At 35.9% G+C, this 19,155-nt stretch overlaps 1 protein-coding gene across 1 annotated transcript in view; it reads left to right on the forward strand.

Annotated features, from left to right (window-relative positions):
* Positions 1-19,155, forward strand: part of LOC101738406 (protein artichoke) — a 93,377-nt gene that overhangs the window by 70,116 nt on the left and 4,106 nt on the right. Inside the window, exons 2-5 of the mRNA XM_021350864.3 lie at positions 12,784-13,041; positions 15,315-15,578; positions 17,349-17,448; positions 18,490-18,779. Coding sequence (XP_021206539.2) covers positions 12,787-13,041; positions 15,315-15,578; positions 17,349-17,448; positions 18,490-18,779 — 909 coding nt within the window. The 5' untranslated portion in view covers positions 12,784-12,786. The remainder of the gene's footprint in view (positions 1-12,783; positions 13,042-15,314; positions 15,579-17,348; positions 17,449-18,489; positions 18,780-19,155) is intronic.

The raw sequence follows: 19,155 nt of genomic DNA on the forward strand, positions 1-19,155 counted from the left end.
CTATCCATTTTTCTACGTAACGAAATCATTCAATGTGATTTGCAAAACGTAACATGATCTGACAATAAGTTCGATAAAATTGAAAATTTGCACACGTATCAAGAACCGGTGATAATGCAGTTATGGCTTAATATCCCGTTCATGGCAAAAATATTGTTATAAGTTTAAACTTAGCTTTGATAAAAAAAAATAAAAAATACACATTGTATTTTTTTTTTTTTTCTATATGTATATAAATTATAAACCACTGCAATAAATACATTACAAAATTAGTTTATCCTGTCACTGTCAACCCAAGGATATTAGCTAGGAAAGACTTAGTATAAATTAGAAACTTTATATAAGAAGCCGAGATAGATGGGACTTTAAGATGAGTAGATATTTATTATTCACGTTACTGAATAAACAACGAGATTGTGACTACAAAGTTTGTGTTGATATTACAAGATTTGTAATTATTTCGTTAAAATAATATCGTTGCGGATGAGGAGGATGGAAAAGTTGCTTGCTTATCCAAGAAAATAAGAGTCTTTATTTGTTTGGTTTGGAACGAAGTTTCTTATGGGAAGATGCGGAAGGGTACCTTTACCGAAAAAAAAAACGTCCGTAACGTAAAATTTTTATTAGTAAAGCACACAGTGTAGGACTTTACTTTGTAATAACGTACAATTTAGTAATGCACACAGTGTCCGACTTAACTTTGTAATAACGTACAGAAAATAACATATTTTTTATCACTCATTTACCACGATCTCAGAGCGTTCGTTTGCGCAATACACTAACTCATTATGCAAACAACTGCGAATGAAGTGTACCACAATAAGATTGCACGTTACCAAATGACTGTGGGTTGTTGCGAAACCTCCAGTTTTATTTTCTTTATACCTCGAATAGAACTTAAAAATTAATATTTTTATAATAAGGAACTTCATTTCTATCCGGTGTCCCACGACACCACCCACCTTTTTAAAATATTTCGGATTTCTACGTTGTTAGTGGGTACTTTGATCTCTAGTCGGATTTTTGGTAGAGATCAAAGTTTAGTTTTCAGTTCGATGTTATTGGAGTTTCACAGCATGCATACCTCCAAGTGGCGTTCGGTATTTTAAATGGTAATGGTTGACAACTATTACAATATAAAAAAGGAAAACCGTATTTGCTACGAACGCTTCGAGTTTGTCGTGGCGTGACGTTAAGAAGCTACTTGTCTCAAGTGACGCGGCTACACGTGTGTTCAAATCCCGCGGGCAGGTTTTTCTATGGAAATACTTATTTGGCATTGTATTCACTAATGACTTTCTGCAATTCAAATAACAACATTAGGACATGTATGGGCTGCGATAACTACTCGACACCAAGTGGACTGTGATTTACGAAAAACAAATAAAAATAAATGACAAAATATCCAGTGATAGTTCTGATTCTGTTATAATAATATATTATAGTCAAAGTGACTGCACAATGCAATCGGAAATGTCCAAATTCTAATCAAAAATACTCGATTCATTCAGATTCTATATTGGAGTTTGGTTAACATTGTGAATATCGGTCGCCACATTTTGAATCGATCTCGTCGCGAAACCACGAAATATGTAAATTGCTTTAAAAATGACTTTGAAACAGCGTGCCCTGTGGACTTTATTTATTTGTACTTGTTCTTCAGTAGGTAGCTGGAGAATGATTTTCTTAATTGGGGAATGTATTTTTTTGTTGTTGTTGATTCGTTGTTACCTTTGCTTTATGTCAGCCCGAATCCTTGTGTTACACAGAGAATGAATGTTTCTAGTTTTACAGTGTATGAATGTCACTTTATTGGATATAATCCTAAGAGTGATATTGGACGTTGCACTTTTGTTTTAATTCAGCGTCTATTGAATTTCAGCACCCCTAAAAATTACCACCGAACCATAAATTCAGTAAATTACATTGAATACTGGTATTTTTTTTCATATTAGAAATAAAAGGTAATAGATAAATGTTTCAATATTTTTTTATTTAAGAGTTAGGTTTTTTTTGTGGATTAAATGGATCGACGGGCTCACAGCCCACCTGGTGTTAAGTGGTTACTGGAGCCCATAGATATCTACAACGTAAACCAGCCACCCACCTTGAGATATAAGTTCTAAGGTCTTAAGTATAGTTACAACGGCTGCCCCACCCTTCAAACCGAAACACAGAAATAGGCAGGACGGTGGTACATAACCGCGTGGATTCACAAGAGGTCCTATCATCAGTAACAAAACCAGTAACCAGGTCAACGAAAAATACAATTTTTATTACTAACAAATAAAATCATGCCTCGTTTTGCTCCTGTTTGTTAAAGCTCCTAGTACGCCATCTGTCTTGTAATATATTATAGTATTATGTATCAGAAATGTTTCCTGAAGATCTAATAATAGCTGTACAAAGCTTAAGCTTAATCAAAAAGAACAATGTTTGAAGGGATAAAACAAACAAGGTTTTTTGAGTTGCCATGTAAACATAATTAATTTTTCGTTCAGAAGTTAGGTGGGAACCATTTAAAATAAAAAAAGCCATGTACAATAGCGTGCTCTATCTCACATCACGAGGTGAATCCAATTATTTTGAAATTAAAGTTGTTTTTTAGGATCGCGTTTATCATCTTTCCAATTTTGAATATGGTTATTATAATTTTAAAACATTTTAATGCAATGATGAGCTTACGTGACTGACACCAAACATTTTAGTAAGACAAGTATCATCTGATTTTGCTTATTATTTTATTTACCATACAATGTTTATATAAACGTCGTAGTCTCAACAACAACAGGTCCTCCGGTTTATTCGCATCAAGCGATAGTTATTTCATCCACTTCTGCAACAAAAATAAAATATTTCTTGTGTTTGCTTTCAAGTTTTATCCGCGTCTTCTGTATTTTTTTTATTTTTTTTAATGCTCAGATGGGTGGACGAGCTCTCAGTCCACCTGATGTTAAGTGGTTACTGGAGCCCATAGACATCTATGACCTAAATGCGCCACCCACCTTGAGATATAAGTTCTAAGGTCTCAGTATATATAGTTACAACGGCTGCCCCACCCTTCAAACCGAAACGCATTACTGCTTCACGGCAGAAATAGGAAGGGCGGTGATACTTACCCGTGCGGAGTCACAAGAGGTCCTACCACCAGTAATTACGCAAATTATTATAAGTAATAAGTAATAAAAGTATAAGTAATTATTATAAGTATTCACTTCTATTTCCATTTTATAAGGAATAAACGTCCAAAGTGCCATTAATTTGTTCCTAAGCTCGAAGCGTTAACCATGGGACTGACATCACCGTGGCAGTTCAATTAGAGGGCAGAAGGCATCGATCACGTCTGCGCGTATGCTCCCGACCGAATCTATCACTCATTCGATAGTGACTTTACAATTTAGTTCTTACTAGAGGTCCCGCAGTAGTCGAAATTCGACTATAATTAATTGGAATTGTAAGTTTGTACACTATTATGATTGTATTTTATACTTCTATATTCTATATCACAAATTTCGCCAAGACTACACTATAAAAAATATTAACAAAGACAAACAATATTTAATCTATTCTCAATTTGACAACAGACGTCAAGAACAAAAGTTTGACAATAAATAGTATGCATGCATGTGTGCGTCAAATACATTGTATGTAGTGTGTGTAATGTTTTCTTTATTTATTTAATGTATGTTCAATGCATTATTTAAAAAAAAATTAGCATTGTGCACTTCTTCTCTATATTCTCTATAAGTGTGGAAAATTTCATACTTCTCCGTCCCCGCAATTTTCGTAAAAAGGGATACAAAGTTTTTGCTTCACGTATTAATATGTAGATAAACCAGGAAATACAACACACATTTTCTATAACCGATTGATTGAAAGAATCAGTGTATTCGGAAATTTAAATCGATTAATTTACCAAAATCATTGTCACTTAGTGCGAAGAAGCAAGCGTCACCACAAATAAAAAGTTACCGTCAACAGCCGGCAAGTTTTAATAAGATCACTCTCCAAGGGCTACTGGACTCGATGGAGCAATTTGGAAATAATTACTAAAACAAAGCTGTTTTGTCTTTGTGCTGATTGAATTTTTCCGCTTTTGAATTTGATAAATGATGAATTTGCGTTTCGAAATAATAAACGGTCTTAATAAAAATGGGAAATTTGAATCGTTTTATATTATATTTTTATTATTATTTCTTAGATGGGTGAGCTCACAGCCCACCTGGCGTTAAGTGGTCACTGGAGCCCATAGACATCTACAACGTAAATGCGCCTTGAGATATAAGTTTTAAGGTCTCAGTATAGTTACAACAGCTGTGATATTAATTTATTTACTTATTGCATAGATGGTTGGAGAAGCTTAGAGGCCACCTGGCGTTAAGTAGTTACCGGAGCCCATAGACATCGACAACGTAAATGCCGCCATCTACCTTGAGATATGAGTTCTAAGGTGTCAGTATAGTTACAACGGCTGCCTTTCAAGCCGAAACGCACTAATTACTGTTTCATGGCGGAAATAGACAGGGCGGTGGTACCTACCCGTACGGACTCACAAGAGGTCCTACCACCAGTAATAAAAGCGCAGATGAGAATATTGTTATAAAACGTATTACTTAGACATATTTGCGGTCGCTATCAACGTTTTGCCTATTTCTGCTGCAAGTCCTGGATTCCCGTTTAAAGGTAAGTATTTCGGACATTGTTATGCAATGGAATCCTCGATCTGAAGTTAATATTCACATTGACGTGTCTAGTAGAAATTTGGTGTTTTTGTTTTTTTTTATTGCCCTTGTAGGCAGACGAGCATACCTCCCACCTGATGGTGAGTGGTTACCGTCGCCCATGGACTTCAGCAATGCCAGGGGCAGAGCCAAGCCGCTGCCTACCGCTTAATACTCTCCACAAGCCTCGTTTGAAGAAGGACCTGTCATAGTGTTCGGGAAACACCGTGGAGGGGAGCTCATTCCAAAGCCGGATGGTACGTGGCAAAAAAGACCTCTGGAAACGCACTGTGGATGACCGCAGTGGCTCCAGGTAGTATGGATGAACTCTACTCCGGTGGCGGGCGGCGCGATGGTAAAAACGAGATTCCGGTATCATCTCGAACAATTCCTCAGAGCAATGTTGGATCAATTTCATATTCTCGGCGTACGGATAATAAAACAAACTATTGACTGTGTGTGTATCTCGAACCATTTTTTCGGCCACCGGGTCACGGGTTCATGAAGCTATAAATTACGAGCACAGCTATCACAATAAAGTTTTACGAGCTCGTATCCTGCTCCGGTCATAACTTTAAACGTCCACGTGTTTTGTAAAATTGCGATTTTGTCATTTATGAGTGTGTGTTGTTAAATCGCGATTGAGTGAAATAAATTAGGGTGTTTCGGTTATTAGAAAACTTCAAATCGTCTGCGAATCAGAAACAAATAGATTTCCGATTTATTTTTTATTTACAAATAATACTTTAAATGTTAACTGTTAAATTTTGATATTAAAAACCTTAGTTTTCCCTGATGACTCTCCTATACAGGATTACCATTATCATCATATTAAATGACATAAGAAAGTCCTCTGACGGAGATAGGTCTCATCGAAGGTTTGTGACTATCGTTTGTGCCCTGATTGCATTCAATGGACTCTTCAGTTTACCCATAGAGATAACTAAGTTTCTTGCCGGTTTTTCTCAATGGGTCGCGATTCCGATCTAGATGGTAGATTCAGCGAAGCGCTGCTATTGCTAGGGCAGTAAACTCTCTCAGAAAAGCTCCATCAGTTCGCCAACCAGTCATTATGAAGTCAGAATAGGCCTTTGAGGCTTCTGGCACATAGGCAAAAACACCTCAGTTCGTCGGTCTACCTTGTACTATCTATATTATAATAGGTTTTATATGGCGTACTCATACTGAGTCTATGTATGTGCTCTGGTACAGGCGAACAGTTGTAGTATTTAATAAAAATAGTATAGATGATGACCGAGCTTTGCTCAGTTTTTTTTAATAACGCCATCTTGTTGTGTCTTTAAAGCGGTTAGTTGCCCTCAATTAAGAAAAATAGTATTATTATTCGCCAATAGATGTTGGGAAGAGTTGATTATTGAAAACACGAATAAAACAACATTTTCTGGAAATAAATCGTAGCTAGGTCGATTTATCGCCCCCGAAATCCCCTGTATACTAAATTATATGAAAATCGTTGAAGCCGTTTCCGAGATTCAGATTATATATATACAAGAATTACTCGTTTAAAGGCACAAGATAATTTTACTATATTAAAAATATAAAAAAATTCTATGAAGGCAAAACTTAATTTAGCTTTCGATTATAGAGTTCGAATTTTAACGCGAACAAAGTCACAATCAAACATTAATGAAAATGACACAATGGAAACAGATTTTGCTACAACGCAATTTGCAATTTACATAGAAAGCATATTGTTGCTATGAGTGTGTAACAATTTTAGCTTTGTTGCGATTTAAATCCAAGTATGTCGTGAGCTGATTGTCTGAATACTCAAAAAAAAAAAGGCCAAAAATAAAATTTACACACATTTTGACGACTCGGATAATCAATGTGAATTTGCATATTCGTTTCGTGTGCTAGTGTGGAATAATGAAGTTGATACTTTGAATTAAATATTTCGATCATCAAAAATGATCAATGTACTTAATACGTGGCGTGCAGAGAAATCTGTGACGAAAAAAGACAGAAAAATCTTAAACAAGCTTGGGTTTGGTTTGTTCAATGATTATAATATATAAATTGAATGATTATATGAATTGATTGATATTTTCAATGACTATAATTATCTGAATTGAATGATTATATATGATATATATCCCTTGTATCCCGTTTGAAATACGATATTTCCAAAGAGTGGTTAATAAATATGCAACAAATCTACGTTGTCCAGTCGCACCATAGTCCTGGCGCTAATAAACTATGTCGCGCGCGTGTTTCCTAACAACGAAACTGAGCCAAATCTGTTGGGTGCCCGCCAAATGGCGATATTACGCTAATATTTTGATAAAATTAACGGCCACAATGAGGAACATGCTTAGATAAAGAGGTGCTTTACGATGTCAAAGTTTTTGAGACTAGAAATAAATTAATGAATAGTTCGACCTACACCGAAATTAGCAGTAATTTTTGGAACGAAGTTCCTTATGGGACGATGCGGAGGGGTACCCTAACTGGGAAAAAACGTCCATAACGTAAGATTTTTATTAGTAATGCACACAGCGTACGGCTTAACTTTGTAATAACGTACAAATTAGTAATGCACACAGTGTACGACTTAACTTTGTAATAACGTACAAAAAATAACATATTTTTTTATCATTCATTAACCACGATCTCAGAGCGTTTGTTCGCGCAATACACTAACTCTTATGCAAACAACCGTGAATGAAGTGTACCACAATAAGTTCGCACGTTACCGAATGACCGTGGGTTGTTGCGAAACCTCCAGTTTTATTTTCTTTATACCTCGAATAGAACTTTAAATTAATATTTTTATAATAACGAACTTCGTTCCTATCCGGTGTCCCACGGCAGCACACATTTTTTATTATTTTTGCGCTACAAAATCAAATATCCATTCGGCCCACCTAATGCGAGCTGCTAATAGTAGATAGGGGTAAACCAATGGTAGAGGGCAAGACCAAGTCACTGTCGATAGGAAAATTGAGATACAAATAATTTTCTAAACCTTTAAGTTTGCAGTTGTGCTATGACAATATGATAGCTAATACTCGTACATTACTAGTATGAGAAATTTACAAAAAACACTAGAATAGTCGAAAGAAAGTTTTGATGCTAATTAGAAATTGAAGCAATTACAAATCGGTTGCTGCTTGTACCGTTTTAAATTATGTGGTCTTATTCAATCGTATTCGCGAACAATCCATGGAATATTTACAACACAAAAACACATCCATCAATATTTACGGCCAAACTTGAAATTTATTTGAAAAATACCATACAAAACTTTTTGAAGAGATGAGCAATTCGTTGCGGGAACGAAGGGAAGTTGAAAGCAAACTAGCGTAGTTTCGGACTCTATTCAACAAAACTTTCCACATAAATTGTGCTTCATTAATAATTTGCTCATTCGATTTTCTCCTAATATACTTATTTAGTCTACGATATAGAAATACGGCTCGTTATACAGAATTCGATATCATTAAGTCTTAATATTGGTTATGCTTCGCCTTTGTTATTTCATAATTTGTTAATATTTTGGCACTAAATAATATTCTACATGTTTTTTGGCACTAAATTACATAGTGCACTAAATTGATAACGTAATCTGAATTTCGCTTCGAATAGGAATTGCCGCTATCTCCTCAAAATCAAACACGGTTTTGCGGCAAAAATATGTCGTCCCAGGAAATACGAATGACGGTTGTCAGATTATGGCCATGCTGCACCTGTATCATGTAACCTGTGCTCCACTGAGAATATTTGTCGCCGCGCAAGCCGGCTTTGAGCCTAAGTCCCCTGAATGCTTTAGCAAAAATAGTAACTTTTCAGCACTGTGCTATAAGATTTTCGTGACATGTAATTTGTTATTATCTAATAGGCTTGATTACTGTTCATATTTATTAACGTTTTACAAAATAACTAACCATTTAAGTCTTTGACATTTTATTTCGTTTAATATTGTTTAGTAGTGGTAACTGCTTTTAGTCAGGTGAGCTGACATTTCTATTATCTTTGACTATACAGGTTTCACGTTTAAGGGATCGGGCTTAAAAGGTGGTACGATGCGTCAGCATTAAATATTTTCTCATCGTTTTTTTTGTGTTATTTATAAAATAGGCTTATCTCTAATGGTTGTGGGTTCGTTTGAATTTGTAAAACTCATTGCCCTACCGTATTCATGTCGGAACAAACTTCGGAGTCCACTCCAAACATCAGATGTACTAAGTTCATCTGTCTGTCTCGGTTCAGTGAACTCAATTTGTTAACTTATTAACGCTTATTTATGTGACAGCGCTTAACAGTTTTTCATGCACAGAGAGAAGTTTACTTTTATGTTTTCACAACGAATCTAAAATATCGAAGAAGGAAAATAAATAATCTTGTTTAACCCCTGCCTCAAACAGTAGGAAGATTTTCCGTAGGACGCGATGGCTGTCTATCCGATGCGATTTCAAAATGAACGTTTATTTTTCGACTTAGACTCACATTTATTAGATTATCCTGTTTATAAATTATAAATATTATTCTATATCGTAATAATTATATACAATTATTAAATTATGTGATATGTATTATATAGGGGTATATTTTCGCAGTACGCTCTAGGCCGGGCCTTGTGTTTCCAATTTTATGTTCACCTTCTTGAGTAGAGTAGTATGTGCTATAATACCTAATCATTAGTTGTCACTCGCACAAATAACAAAAATATTTTTTTGAGTAAAAAGTGAAATTTGCTATTTAATTTATTTATTTTGGTAATATGTCGTATTGTAGGCCCGAAAGGGTAGGTATTTCTTTTCTATTTTCTGCATATTCGATGCCTGTTTCTGTGAAGATCAGTCGTGCTTTCTCTTTGAAGATTGAAACAGTCGTTGTAGGCTGCAATTAACACTTGGACCTCATGTCTCAATGTGGGTAACGGCTTTCAAATTTTAATAGCTTTGGCCCTGTACCAACGCCTAGTGGATCGGGATCACCAATTTATGTATTAATTTTAAAAGAAAAAGTTCTGGAGTTTTAAAATTTATGATGTTGATTAACAGAACAAGCTTCGAAGTTCTGAAAGACTCAAACAGATCTAACATTGTACGAAAATGGGATTGACAGCAATTTCAAGTTGCAGATACGAGAGCTGTAGACGATGCCATCAATCAAAAGACTTTATACAAGAATAAGTGTCGAACTTAACGTGACAGACAGGAATAAAGTAAAGGACCGCTCGTAAATTTCGTGCTTACCACGACCATGTTTACGACATGTTCTTAAACTAAAGCTAGATACTGACTGTGCGATTTGTTGTAATACAAAATATAAAAAAAGGTTTCGCTCTATATTTGCACTAGAAATAGTGTGATATGTGGTTATAGTATGTTCTCTATAAGTTTTTTGTGGGCTGGGGCCAATTTTTTAATGAGATACCCTGAGGGAATGCGTAAGGTGAAGTCGTCGTGGCTTAAAAGATAAGACGTCCGGTGCATTCGTATGTAGCGATGCACCGGTGTTCGAATCCCGCAGACGGGTACAAATTTTTCTAATGAAATACGTACTTAACAAATGTTCACGATTGACTTCCACGGTGAAGGAATAACATCGTGCAATAAATATCAAACCCGCAAAATAATAATTTGCGTATTTACTGGTGGTAGGACCTCTTGTGAGTCCGCACGGGTAGGTACCACCGCCCTGCCTATTTCTGCCGTGAAGCAGTAATGCGTTTCGGTTTGAAGGGTGGGGCAGCCGTTGTGACTATACTGAGACCTTAGAACTATATCTCAAAGTGTGTGGCGCATTTACGTTGTAGATGTATATGGGCTCCAGTAACCATTTAACACCAGGTGAGCTGTGAGCTCGTCCACACATATAAGCAATAAAAAAAAAAGGTATATGGGACTGTCAAAGCAACCTATTTAACGACTCTCCTGAACTCTTGCTAGAAAGTCGGAGCTCCGTTCAGAAAAGAACCCAGGCATGGTCTCTACCTCGACAGCGAGGCGACCACGGTCAGTTGCGTTAACAGACACACGATCACCCTAAATACGTCAGACTGATGGAGTTTGGATTTAATTTACTCATCTAGGTACCGACAATGCCTTTGAATAAAAGTAGTCTCTACTGTCGTTTGTAACTGTGATCAAAACCTGTTCAAATTGCTGACAGATATTTTAATCCATATTCTTCTCCTTATAAATCGTGTCACTCTTGACAGAGTGGTCGTGGTCGTCATGTAGTGTTGAAGGGGCAGACTTGACGCATCTCACGATATCCTGTCATCACTCCCTACTTGTGGCCATCCTACTGTACTCATTTAGGCGACCTTCCAATGTAGTTTTATTCATAAAACTATCCTTAAAATTCAATAGTAGTATGAATATGAGTTTAACATAGAACGTATTCAATATATATATGAAAACTATCCATCAAACAACTAATGAAAATTTAAAATTGTCAGACAGTGAATGCACCGTTTTATCAAAGGGTTCCAAACTTACATTTTCGTTCGATGAACTGGAAAATTTCTTAAACAAGGAAACAGAAATCGGTTTCTTATCCGCACCGATAACTTTGTAAAATTGTTTTGGCTATCAGGATTTTGTTTATGGTAATCGGGCGGTAACGTTAACTTGGAACTTGCTGAAAACAAAATAAGACTTACAGAATCTGAATGAACATTTTATTGCTGTTTCGAACATGTAAAATAATTGCCTTTAAATTTCATGTAGATAAATAAAATGAGATACTTGAGTTCTCAAATAATTTGTTTAATTTTTCAACTGCATTGGATTAGCAGACGGGACTCATGGTCTACCTAGTGTTTAGTGGTTTTCGAAGCTCTTAGACATTGTAGAGCGAATTCCATCGTTCACTTTAAGACTTGATGAAGAAATCTGACTGGTATTATGATACGATAAAATACTACGGATTAATCAAGGTAATACCTAAACCATAACTAGGGCTAGTAGGAAATACGTTATACTTGCTTATGAGTAGTCAGATAGACTAGCATAGTGGTTTGAATACTATGACATCGAGTAAATTTTGTACGATAGTCGATGAAGTATTTAAAGCACGTAGATTGGAAACATATTACCTTTTGAGCTAGTGATGTTAGTTAAATACCATATTTGCAGGGGAATAGTGAAGGGTAAGGTTTCGGGAATGGTTACTTTACTTACTCTTCTACTTACTTTACTCTCTGGATGCTTCTGTTGATGACAACTATTTTATCAATAACGTGCTGTGTTAATAATGTGGCGGAATCTAGGCACAGTGATATAGCTCCATATCTTTTTCATTAAGTCAGCTTCAAATACAATCAAAAGAGACTAAGCGCTGAGCCAGGATTAGTTATAAAAGCGTCATATCTCGGATTATCAGGATCTAACCAAGAATTTAACGATTGTTTATGTAATCATTGTTCTTGACATTTAATGCGACTTAACGGCTTAAAATCAGGACGTGAATGCCAATATACCTTGAGACTTGATGTTTGATTCTCAATGGTATTACGTTACATTACATTTTGAAGTCGTGGTGACCTAAAGGATAAGACGTCCGTTGCATTCGAATCCCGCAGGCGGGTACCAATTTTTCTAATGAAATACGTACTTAACAAATGTTCAGGATTCACTTCCACGGTGAAGGAACAAGACATCGTGTAATAAAAATTAAACCCGCAAAATTATAATTTGTGTAATTATTAGTGGCAGGATCTCTTGTGAGTCCGCATAGGTACCACCACACTGCCTATTTCTTCCGTGAAGCAGTAATGCGTTTCGGTTTGAAGGGTGAAGCAGCCGTTGTAACTATACTGAGACCTTAGAAATTATATCTCAAGGTGGGTGGCGCATTTACGTCGTAGATGTCTATGGGCGCCAGTAACCACTTAACACCAGGTAGGCTGTGATCTCTTCTACCCATCTAAGCAATAAATAAATAAAAAACATGGCGGTTATTTCAAATTCAAATTGATAAGCATACCTCTGCTGTAGCAGAAATTGACAGAATAGTGGAACCTATCCGTGCTGACCTCAATACGTACCAGCAGCAAATGTCATCTAATTTGATTATTTCTTTTCAGATCATGTTGCTGTTGCTACTTCTATGTTTACTTCCGTACATCGCCACCCAACAACAATGGGTGCCTTGTTCAGAGTTGAACGACGACTTACGCTACCCCTGTCGGTGTCGAGTGCAAGTTGACAGAGCCCTCCAGTTGAGAATCTTGATGAATTGTGACCGAGTGGTCTTTGCTGGAGACTTCCCGACTTTGCCATATGGCGCTCCTATTATTTCCTTCAGTCAACGTTGGGCTGGACAACAGACGCTGCCGATGCAGGTTTGTTAAGTTTTAATAATATACAAAGAGTAGAATAGATAGCTAGAAGATATAGCTTTGCTAGCTTAGATAGCTAGTACATTGCGTTTTTGGTGATACATCCAATATTATCATTGAGTAGTAGAGGTGAAGATGGAAGTAGTGATGTACTGAATTCTATTAGTTCACTAGAATTATTATTCCAAAAAATTATCATTTAATTTGCACCGGGTTTTTTAGACATTTTAGTATTTTGAAAAACTGGTCTTCCTAATTTGTCGGTGTCAATGCTTATTAGTGTCTATATAGTAATACAAACATATATATTATAAAAAACTTGGAGTTACTGAAATCTGAATATTCACATATTTCTCTACTTCGTAATAAAAATGTGTCCAATTATATTTGTTTGGCTTAAAAAAACATTGATTTTAAAAATATTTTCACAACAGTTAATATAATATGAACCAATGAAGTAAATAAAGCAAACGATTTTTGATCAACAAGACCTAAAAGGTAATAAATAAAACCATAAATACAGTCAGCATCGTTTATTTATTCTACACGAATATGAAAACTGTACACACGAAATCCGCAAGCGTTAGTTTTATATGAGCAGATTTCTATTTAACACTAAGCACGCGATGCTTCATGATCTGATTCTCGTAGTCGGAATGCGTGATCTCATCACTATTATCGTTTAAAACCGCTGTTTGAAAAACGAAAATAAGCAGTGTTAAATATTCGAATAATAATAAAAACTTTTTTTGTTTTGCCGTAACCCCTTTTTTAGTACTGAGCTTATTTTCAAATTTATTTGCAGATATTCTAAAGGATTTTTGAAAAAAAGTACCTCATAAAAAACAATGCAAAAATCAATGTTGTATTCACAAGAATAAAAATTGTAATGGTTATTAAATAAATGTTGTTAATTTATTTAAAACGTTAAACATGCGCGCGCCAAAACAGATCCGTACAGGTCGTTACCTAATACATACTGTGGCGGGTAGCCATCATACAACGCAAGATAATTGACAGATGCCTGAATCTCGCTTACGACATTTTCAAGATAAAGCGCATATATACAAGTTCCGAACAACAACATTTGGACCGTCGGTCTACCGAGCAATATCACCCGCTCGGTGGAAGATCTTCCCTTTGTCGTATCCCTACACATACCTATAGTGAAATTGCGTAATAGTCGGTATTTCAACGCTCCGCACTTTATACGCATTTATAGAGAGTCGATCTATCGATGGTTCGCGCTCAAAGGGTTAAGAAACGTATATGACAATAGTTTGTGCGGCCTTTAATCAGAAAACATGAGTAGTGACTTCGATCTTTTCAAGCTGCTCCCACGATAACCATATTGCTATTCTAATTGCATTTCATTTCATTCATGTGTTCAGGACTTTTCTAAATTTATTGTCAGCACATTGTATTCGCCCAATTATCGAAATTTGCTAATCTTCTTGACTTTTATTCATTATAAATTAAATTATACTATTATGATTTTCCATTTATAGTTCACTAAAAATCGACGCTTTTATTGTTTTCTTCAATATACCACAGTTGATCAATATCGACTAAAGAAAAATAAAGAAAGAAAATTGATCGATAAATATAGAAGAAAATGGTTTTTTTTTATATTTTGCCTATTGGTAATATATTACCGCACTAAACTATGTAGAAAAAAAATGCATGTAACAAAAAAAAACTAGTAGTAATTTTAATACAATATTCCAAATATTTTTAAATAATAAAGTAGTCGATATGTACATAGTCTACAGGAATGCGGTCACACAGTACTTCTATCACGCTAGGTTTACGACTGACCAAGTAAAGTTTCTCTTAGCTGTTTTAATTGTTCTCTAAAATCTTTTAATTAAGTGGTAACTTTTCACATCGTGATTTTATTTATTCAATATGTTTTGTACACACAGCTGTTAGAAAAAACACGACAGTAAGGATACAGAGTACAAGGGCACTACTTATTTCATGTTGAAATCTCTTCCAGTAGGCCCGCAAAAGGAAAGAAGAATTAGGAACACAAACCTAGTGCATACAGTAAACATTACATATAATATATACATATTACAAGATACAAAACAATATATATACATACAAATACACACACACATATGTATATACATACACACATATACTTACTTACTACTAATACATTTATGTGCAAAACACATTTGTGTTTATGGCATTTTTGTTTGTTCAACTGCTAGTTTAATTACATTACATTTCACTTACGATTGTAAAATTAATCACATTTCATATTTTAGATATTCTCCACGTACGGGCTGCCTTTACGCGAGCTAGATTTCTCTCACAACAGTCTACGACGCTTGCCAGATCGTCTCCTAGCTGCCGTCCGGGGAAACCTGACCAAGTTGGCATTAGCTGATAATCTACTCGGTGACAACTTGAATCCTATATTCTCGACTGCAGAACTCCACAATTTGCCCGCTTTAGAAGAATTGGATCTTAGCGGCAATAGCATACGAGGGATCGAAGAGGGCTTGTTAATCGGATGTGATGTTCTACAGGTAATTTGTTTGTAAACATGACCCAAAATAATAGCCTTGGCCAATAGATAGGTTGCCGCCGCTGACTATTCCACGGATCCTGATCACGCAGGAGCTAGTCACCGTCAACGCCCTAGACACGTCCTTACGGATCCATCAGATCCAATAGCCCTTGTATTAGACGTCTCCAGCTCTAACGCTAGGAGCAGGCTTACGGACCCCGGTAACCCTATTCGTCGAACTCAGCAAAGAGGTCGACGTGCAACCTAACCCATGCATCAGCCCGCTGAGTTTCTCGCCAGATCTTCTCAGCGGGTCGCGATTCCGATCCGGTAGTAGGTTGATTCGCAAAGCAGCTGCTCTTGAGTTGTTAAATCTCCTTTGGAGGCGATCGGGTAGCTATTAGTAAATCCCACCCCTCCTGGCTGAGCCTTTACTCGCCTACCCGTCCTGGTGAAACTGGAAAGTCTTCTAGGCCACCAGTAATACCTCACTCATAAAAAAATGCTTTCTAAATTATAAATAATTCTTTTTGAATATTGAGCTTTTAAAATATATCCATCCTTTAATCATTTAATTACTAAGTAGAAATATAGCTATTCTGGTAACAATTCAGCGAACAGGTGATTGACTATTAAAGAGGTATTATAGTCACGGAAAATTTTGGAATTTAACAGATACATCAGTGTTCAATACTAACTGAAATTGAAATTAAGCCAGTGGCTCTCTCAAAAGGACTATTACTGGAAAACTTTTTACGTGTACAGAGGTAGTTTTAGTTTTAGTGTGCAATTCAGTTTTTATTTAAATAAAATATTTTAAAAACATTTTACGAAACATTAAATTATAATCATGAACTACTTGGTCTTACAATGGACCAGGCTGAAAGTTACCCAAAGAGGAATCAATACAAAGGGTTATGCCTATAAAGGACTATGTAGTTTATGTGAGAAAGCCGACACAGCACGAAGAATTGCGAGCTTGAACTAGCTGTGGACAGAGTGCATTACTGGTAACACATTTATATGTGCCGTTTAAAAAAAAAACGGTTGTCTGTAAAGTCGGTTTACTGACGATAGTTGAACGTGACAAAGTCATAAGAAAATACTGATGGAATGGTTTCATTTTTCAATTATCGTAATTATCGTTGCTATAAACAATTGACACCAGATTCACTTTTCACTGAATTTCATACTTGACGAAAACATGTAAATGTATTATTGTATAGCAGCTGTCCACGCGGATGCATGGCTCACTCAAGTAGGAGAGAGACAGATGTCGAATGCTGCCGAACGCGGAGGCCGATTGTGCCTTTTTGTCGCTCGTTGCGCGCTCTCGCTTGCACTTCAAGCCTTAAATGGAACGCCTCAATGAGTCATGTTTTTTCGTGCGTGCAGCCGGCTCCATCGAATTATAAGAGGTTGTGATGTCAAAAGCCAGGGGTTCTCGAGTGGACGACTCACCAGAAGTGAGTGGCTTCCTGTAGGAAAGGTGTATCGAAGTCCTGTTGTAGGTTACCTGAATACGGGCAGCACAGGATCGGTCATTATAGCAAACTTAGGGGGAGGCGATAGAGATGATCCTGACGACGATTTTGACCAAGTTCTACATTAATTCAAATCTAAGTGAAATGATTAATTCCGAACAAAATTTTTACAAACTTATTAATGATGCATAATAAGCAGCACCTATTTATTACCTATTTAAAGTTAAACGATAAAGCGTGGATTGTTAAAAATTCTAGGCAATACATAACAAATGTAGTTATGAATATAAAAGTGAATTTTATAGGTACTCCGCCTTGATCGTAACAACATAAACTTCATTCCGTCCTCTTCGCTGAACGGGCCACAATCATTGAGAGTCCTTTCGCTTCAGGAAAATAAAATAGGTAAGTTTATTATGTCCCTTTTACCTCGTAATGGGGTTTAGCGAAATCTCAAGGAAAATAGAACGGCCCTCTGAAATATGCATAATCAAAAACAAGCCAAACATTATTCAGTTGTGCTTCTGCGAAACGTTGTTTACTTTGACGAAATTACGCTAGCGGATTCTGTTACAATTTATTTGCGAGCTTAGAGAATTACTGAATTAATTAAGGTAAAACATTTTACAGATTCTCTTCGGTTTGTTAATCGAGACGGGATTTTATCGATTTTTGTAGATTTATAAATAATTCAAAAATTTATTAATTTATTTGATCTATAAGTAAGAAAAGCCTTATTGTAATCGTCAGGGACAATTTTAAAACTGATAACAGGATGCTAACGGTGGTCCATTCAGAAATGCTATTCATTATCAAAACAAAAAAATATATTCAGAATACATAGTTTTCTTGATTATTCTTGAACTTTTGACCTCTTCATTGAGACACATACACACAATGTTACAGCGTTAGCGCACTGATGAAATTAGAAAAATAATTCATTTAAAGTATTATTTAGTCTCGTGTATTTATTTCATCATTCTAAAACACCGTCTCAGACGGTAAGCTAAAAATATCCTAAAATGTGATCTTAATTTATTTATTTATTTCCTAGATGGTTGGAGGAGCTTACAGCCGATCTGGTGTTAAGTAGTTACCGGAGTCCATAGACGTCGACCACGTAAATGCCGCCATCCACCTTGAGATATGAATTCTAAGGTCTCAGTATAATGGCTGCCCCACCCTTCAAGCCGAAACGCATGATTGCTTCACGGCAGAAATAGGCAGGGCGGTGGTACCTACCGGTGCGGACTCACAAGAGGTCCTACCACCCGAAATTACGCAAATTATAATTTTGCGGGTTTGATTTTTCTTACACGATGTTATTCCTTTACCGTGGAAGTCAATCGTGAGCATTTGCTAAGTGCGTATTTCATTAGAAAAATTGGTACGCGCCTGCGGGATTCGAACATATTAAACTATAGTATTAAATTTTTCTCACTTCAGCTTTGTTGCGTCAAGCATCGTTTGTTTCACAAAAGTCATTAGAAGAGATTAACTTACATGGAAACATGATATCGACTATTGAAGGAGGGGCATTTCTAGGCTTAAAAGACCTGCAAATTCTAGATCTAGGCCGCAACAGACTGTCTAAGTTCAATAGTGACGTGTTTCAAGGCGCTGAAAACTTGGAGAAGCTGGACTTGTCTGAGAACTTTATAAACGATTTCCCCACCGTGGCCATCAAAACGTTTGGCGGCTTAAGTCATTTGAATTTGTCTAGTAATATGATTTCCGTAAGTAGCAGTTGTTGAATTAACTAGTGGATCTTGTCGGTCGTGTTTTGTGAAGAATCGTTAATTCATTGTTATATTTACAATTATTATCTACTTGTTTTATTATCTTATACCTTTAAACGAGCAATTCTTGTATATATATATATATATATATATATATATATATATATATATATATATATATATATATATATATATATATATATATATATATATATATATATATAATCTGTATCTCGGAAACGGCTCCAACGATTTTCATAAAATTTAGTATAAAGGGTATTTCGGGGGCGATAAATCGATCTAGCTACGATTTAATTTAAGAAAATGTTGTTTTATTCGTGTTTATGACTTTTCCCGACATCTATTGGCGAAT

Source organism: Bombyx mori, chromosome 6 (assembly GCF_030269925.1).
Source record: "Bombyx mori chromosome 6, ASM3026992v2".
In the NCBI taxonomy this organism is placed as follows: Eukaryota; Metazoa; Arthropoda; class Insecta; order Lepidoptera; family Bombycidae; genus Bombyx; species Bombyx mori.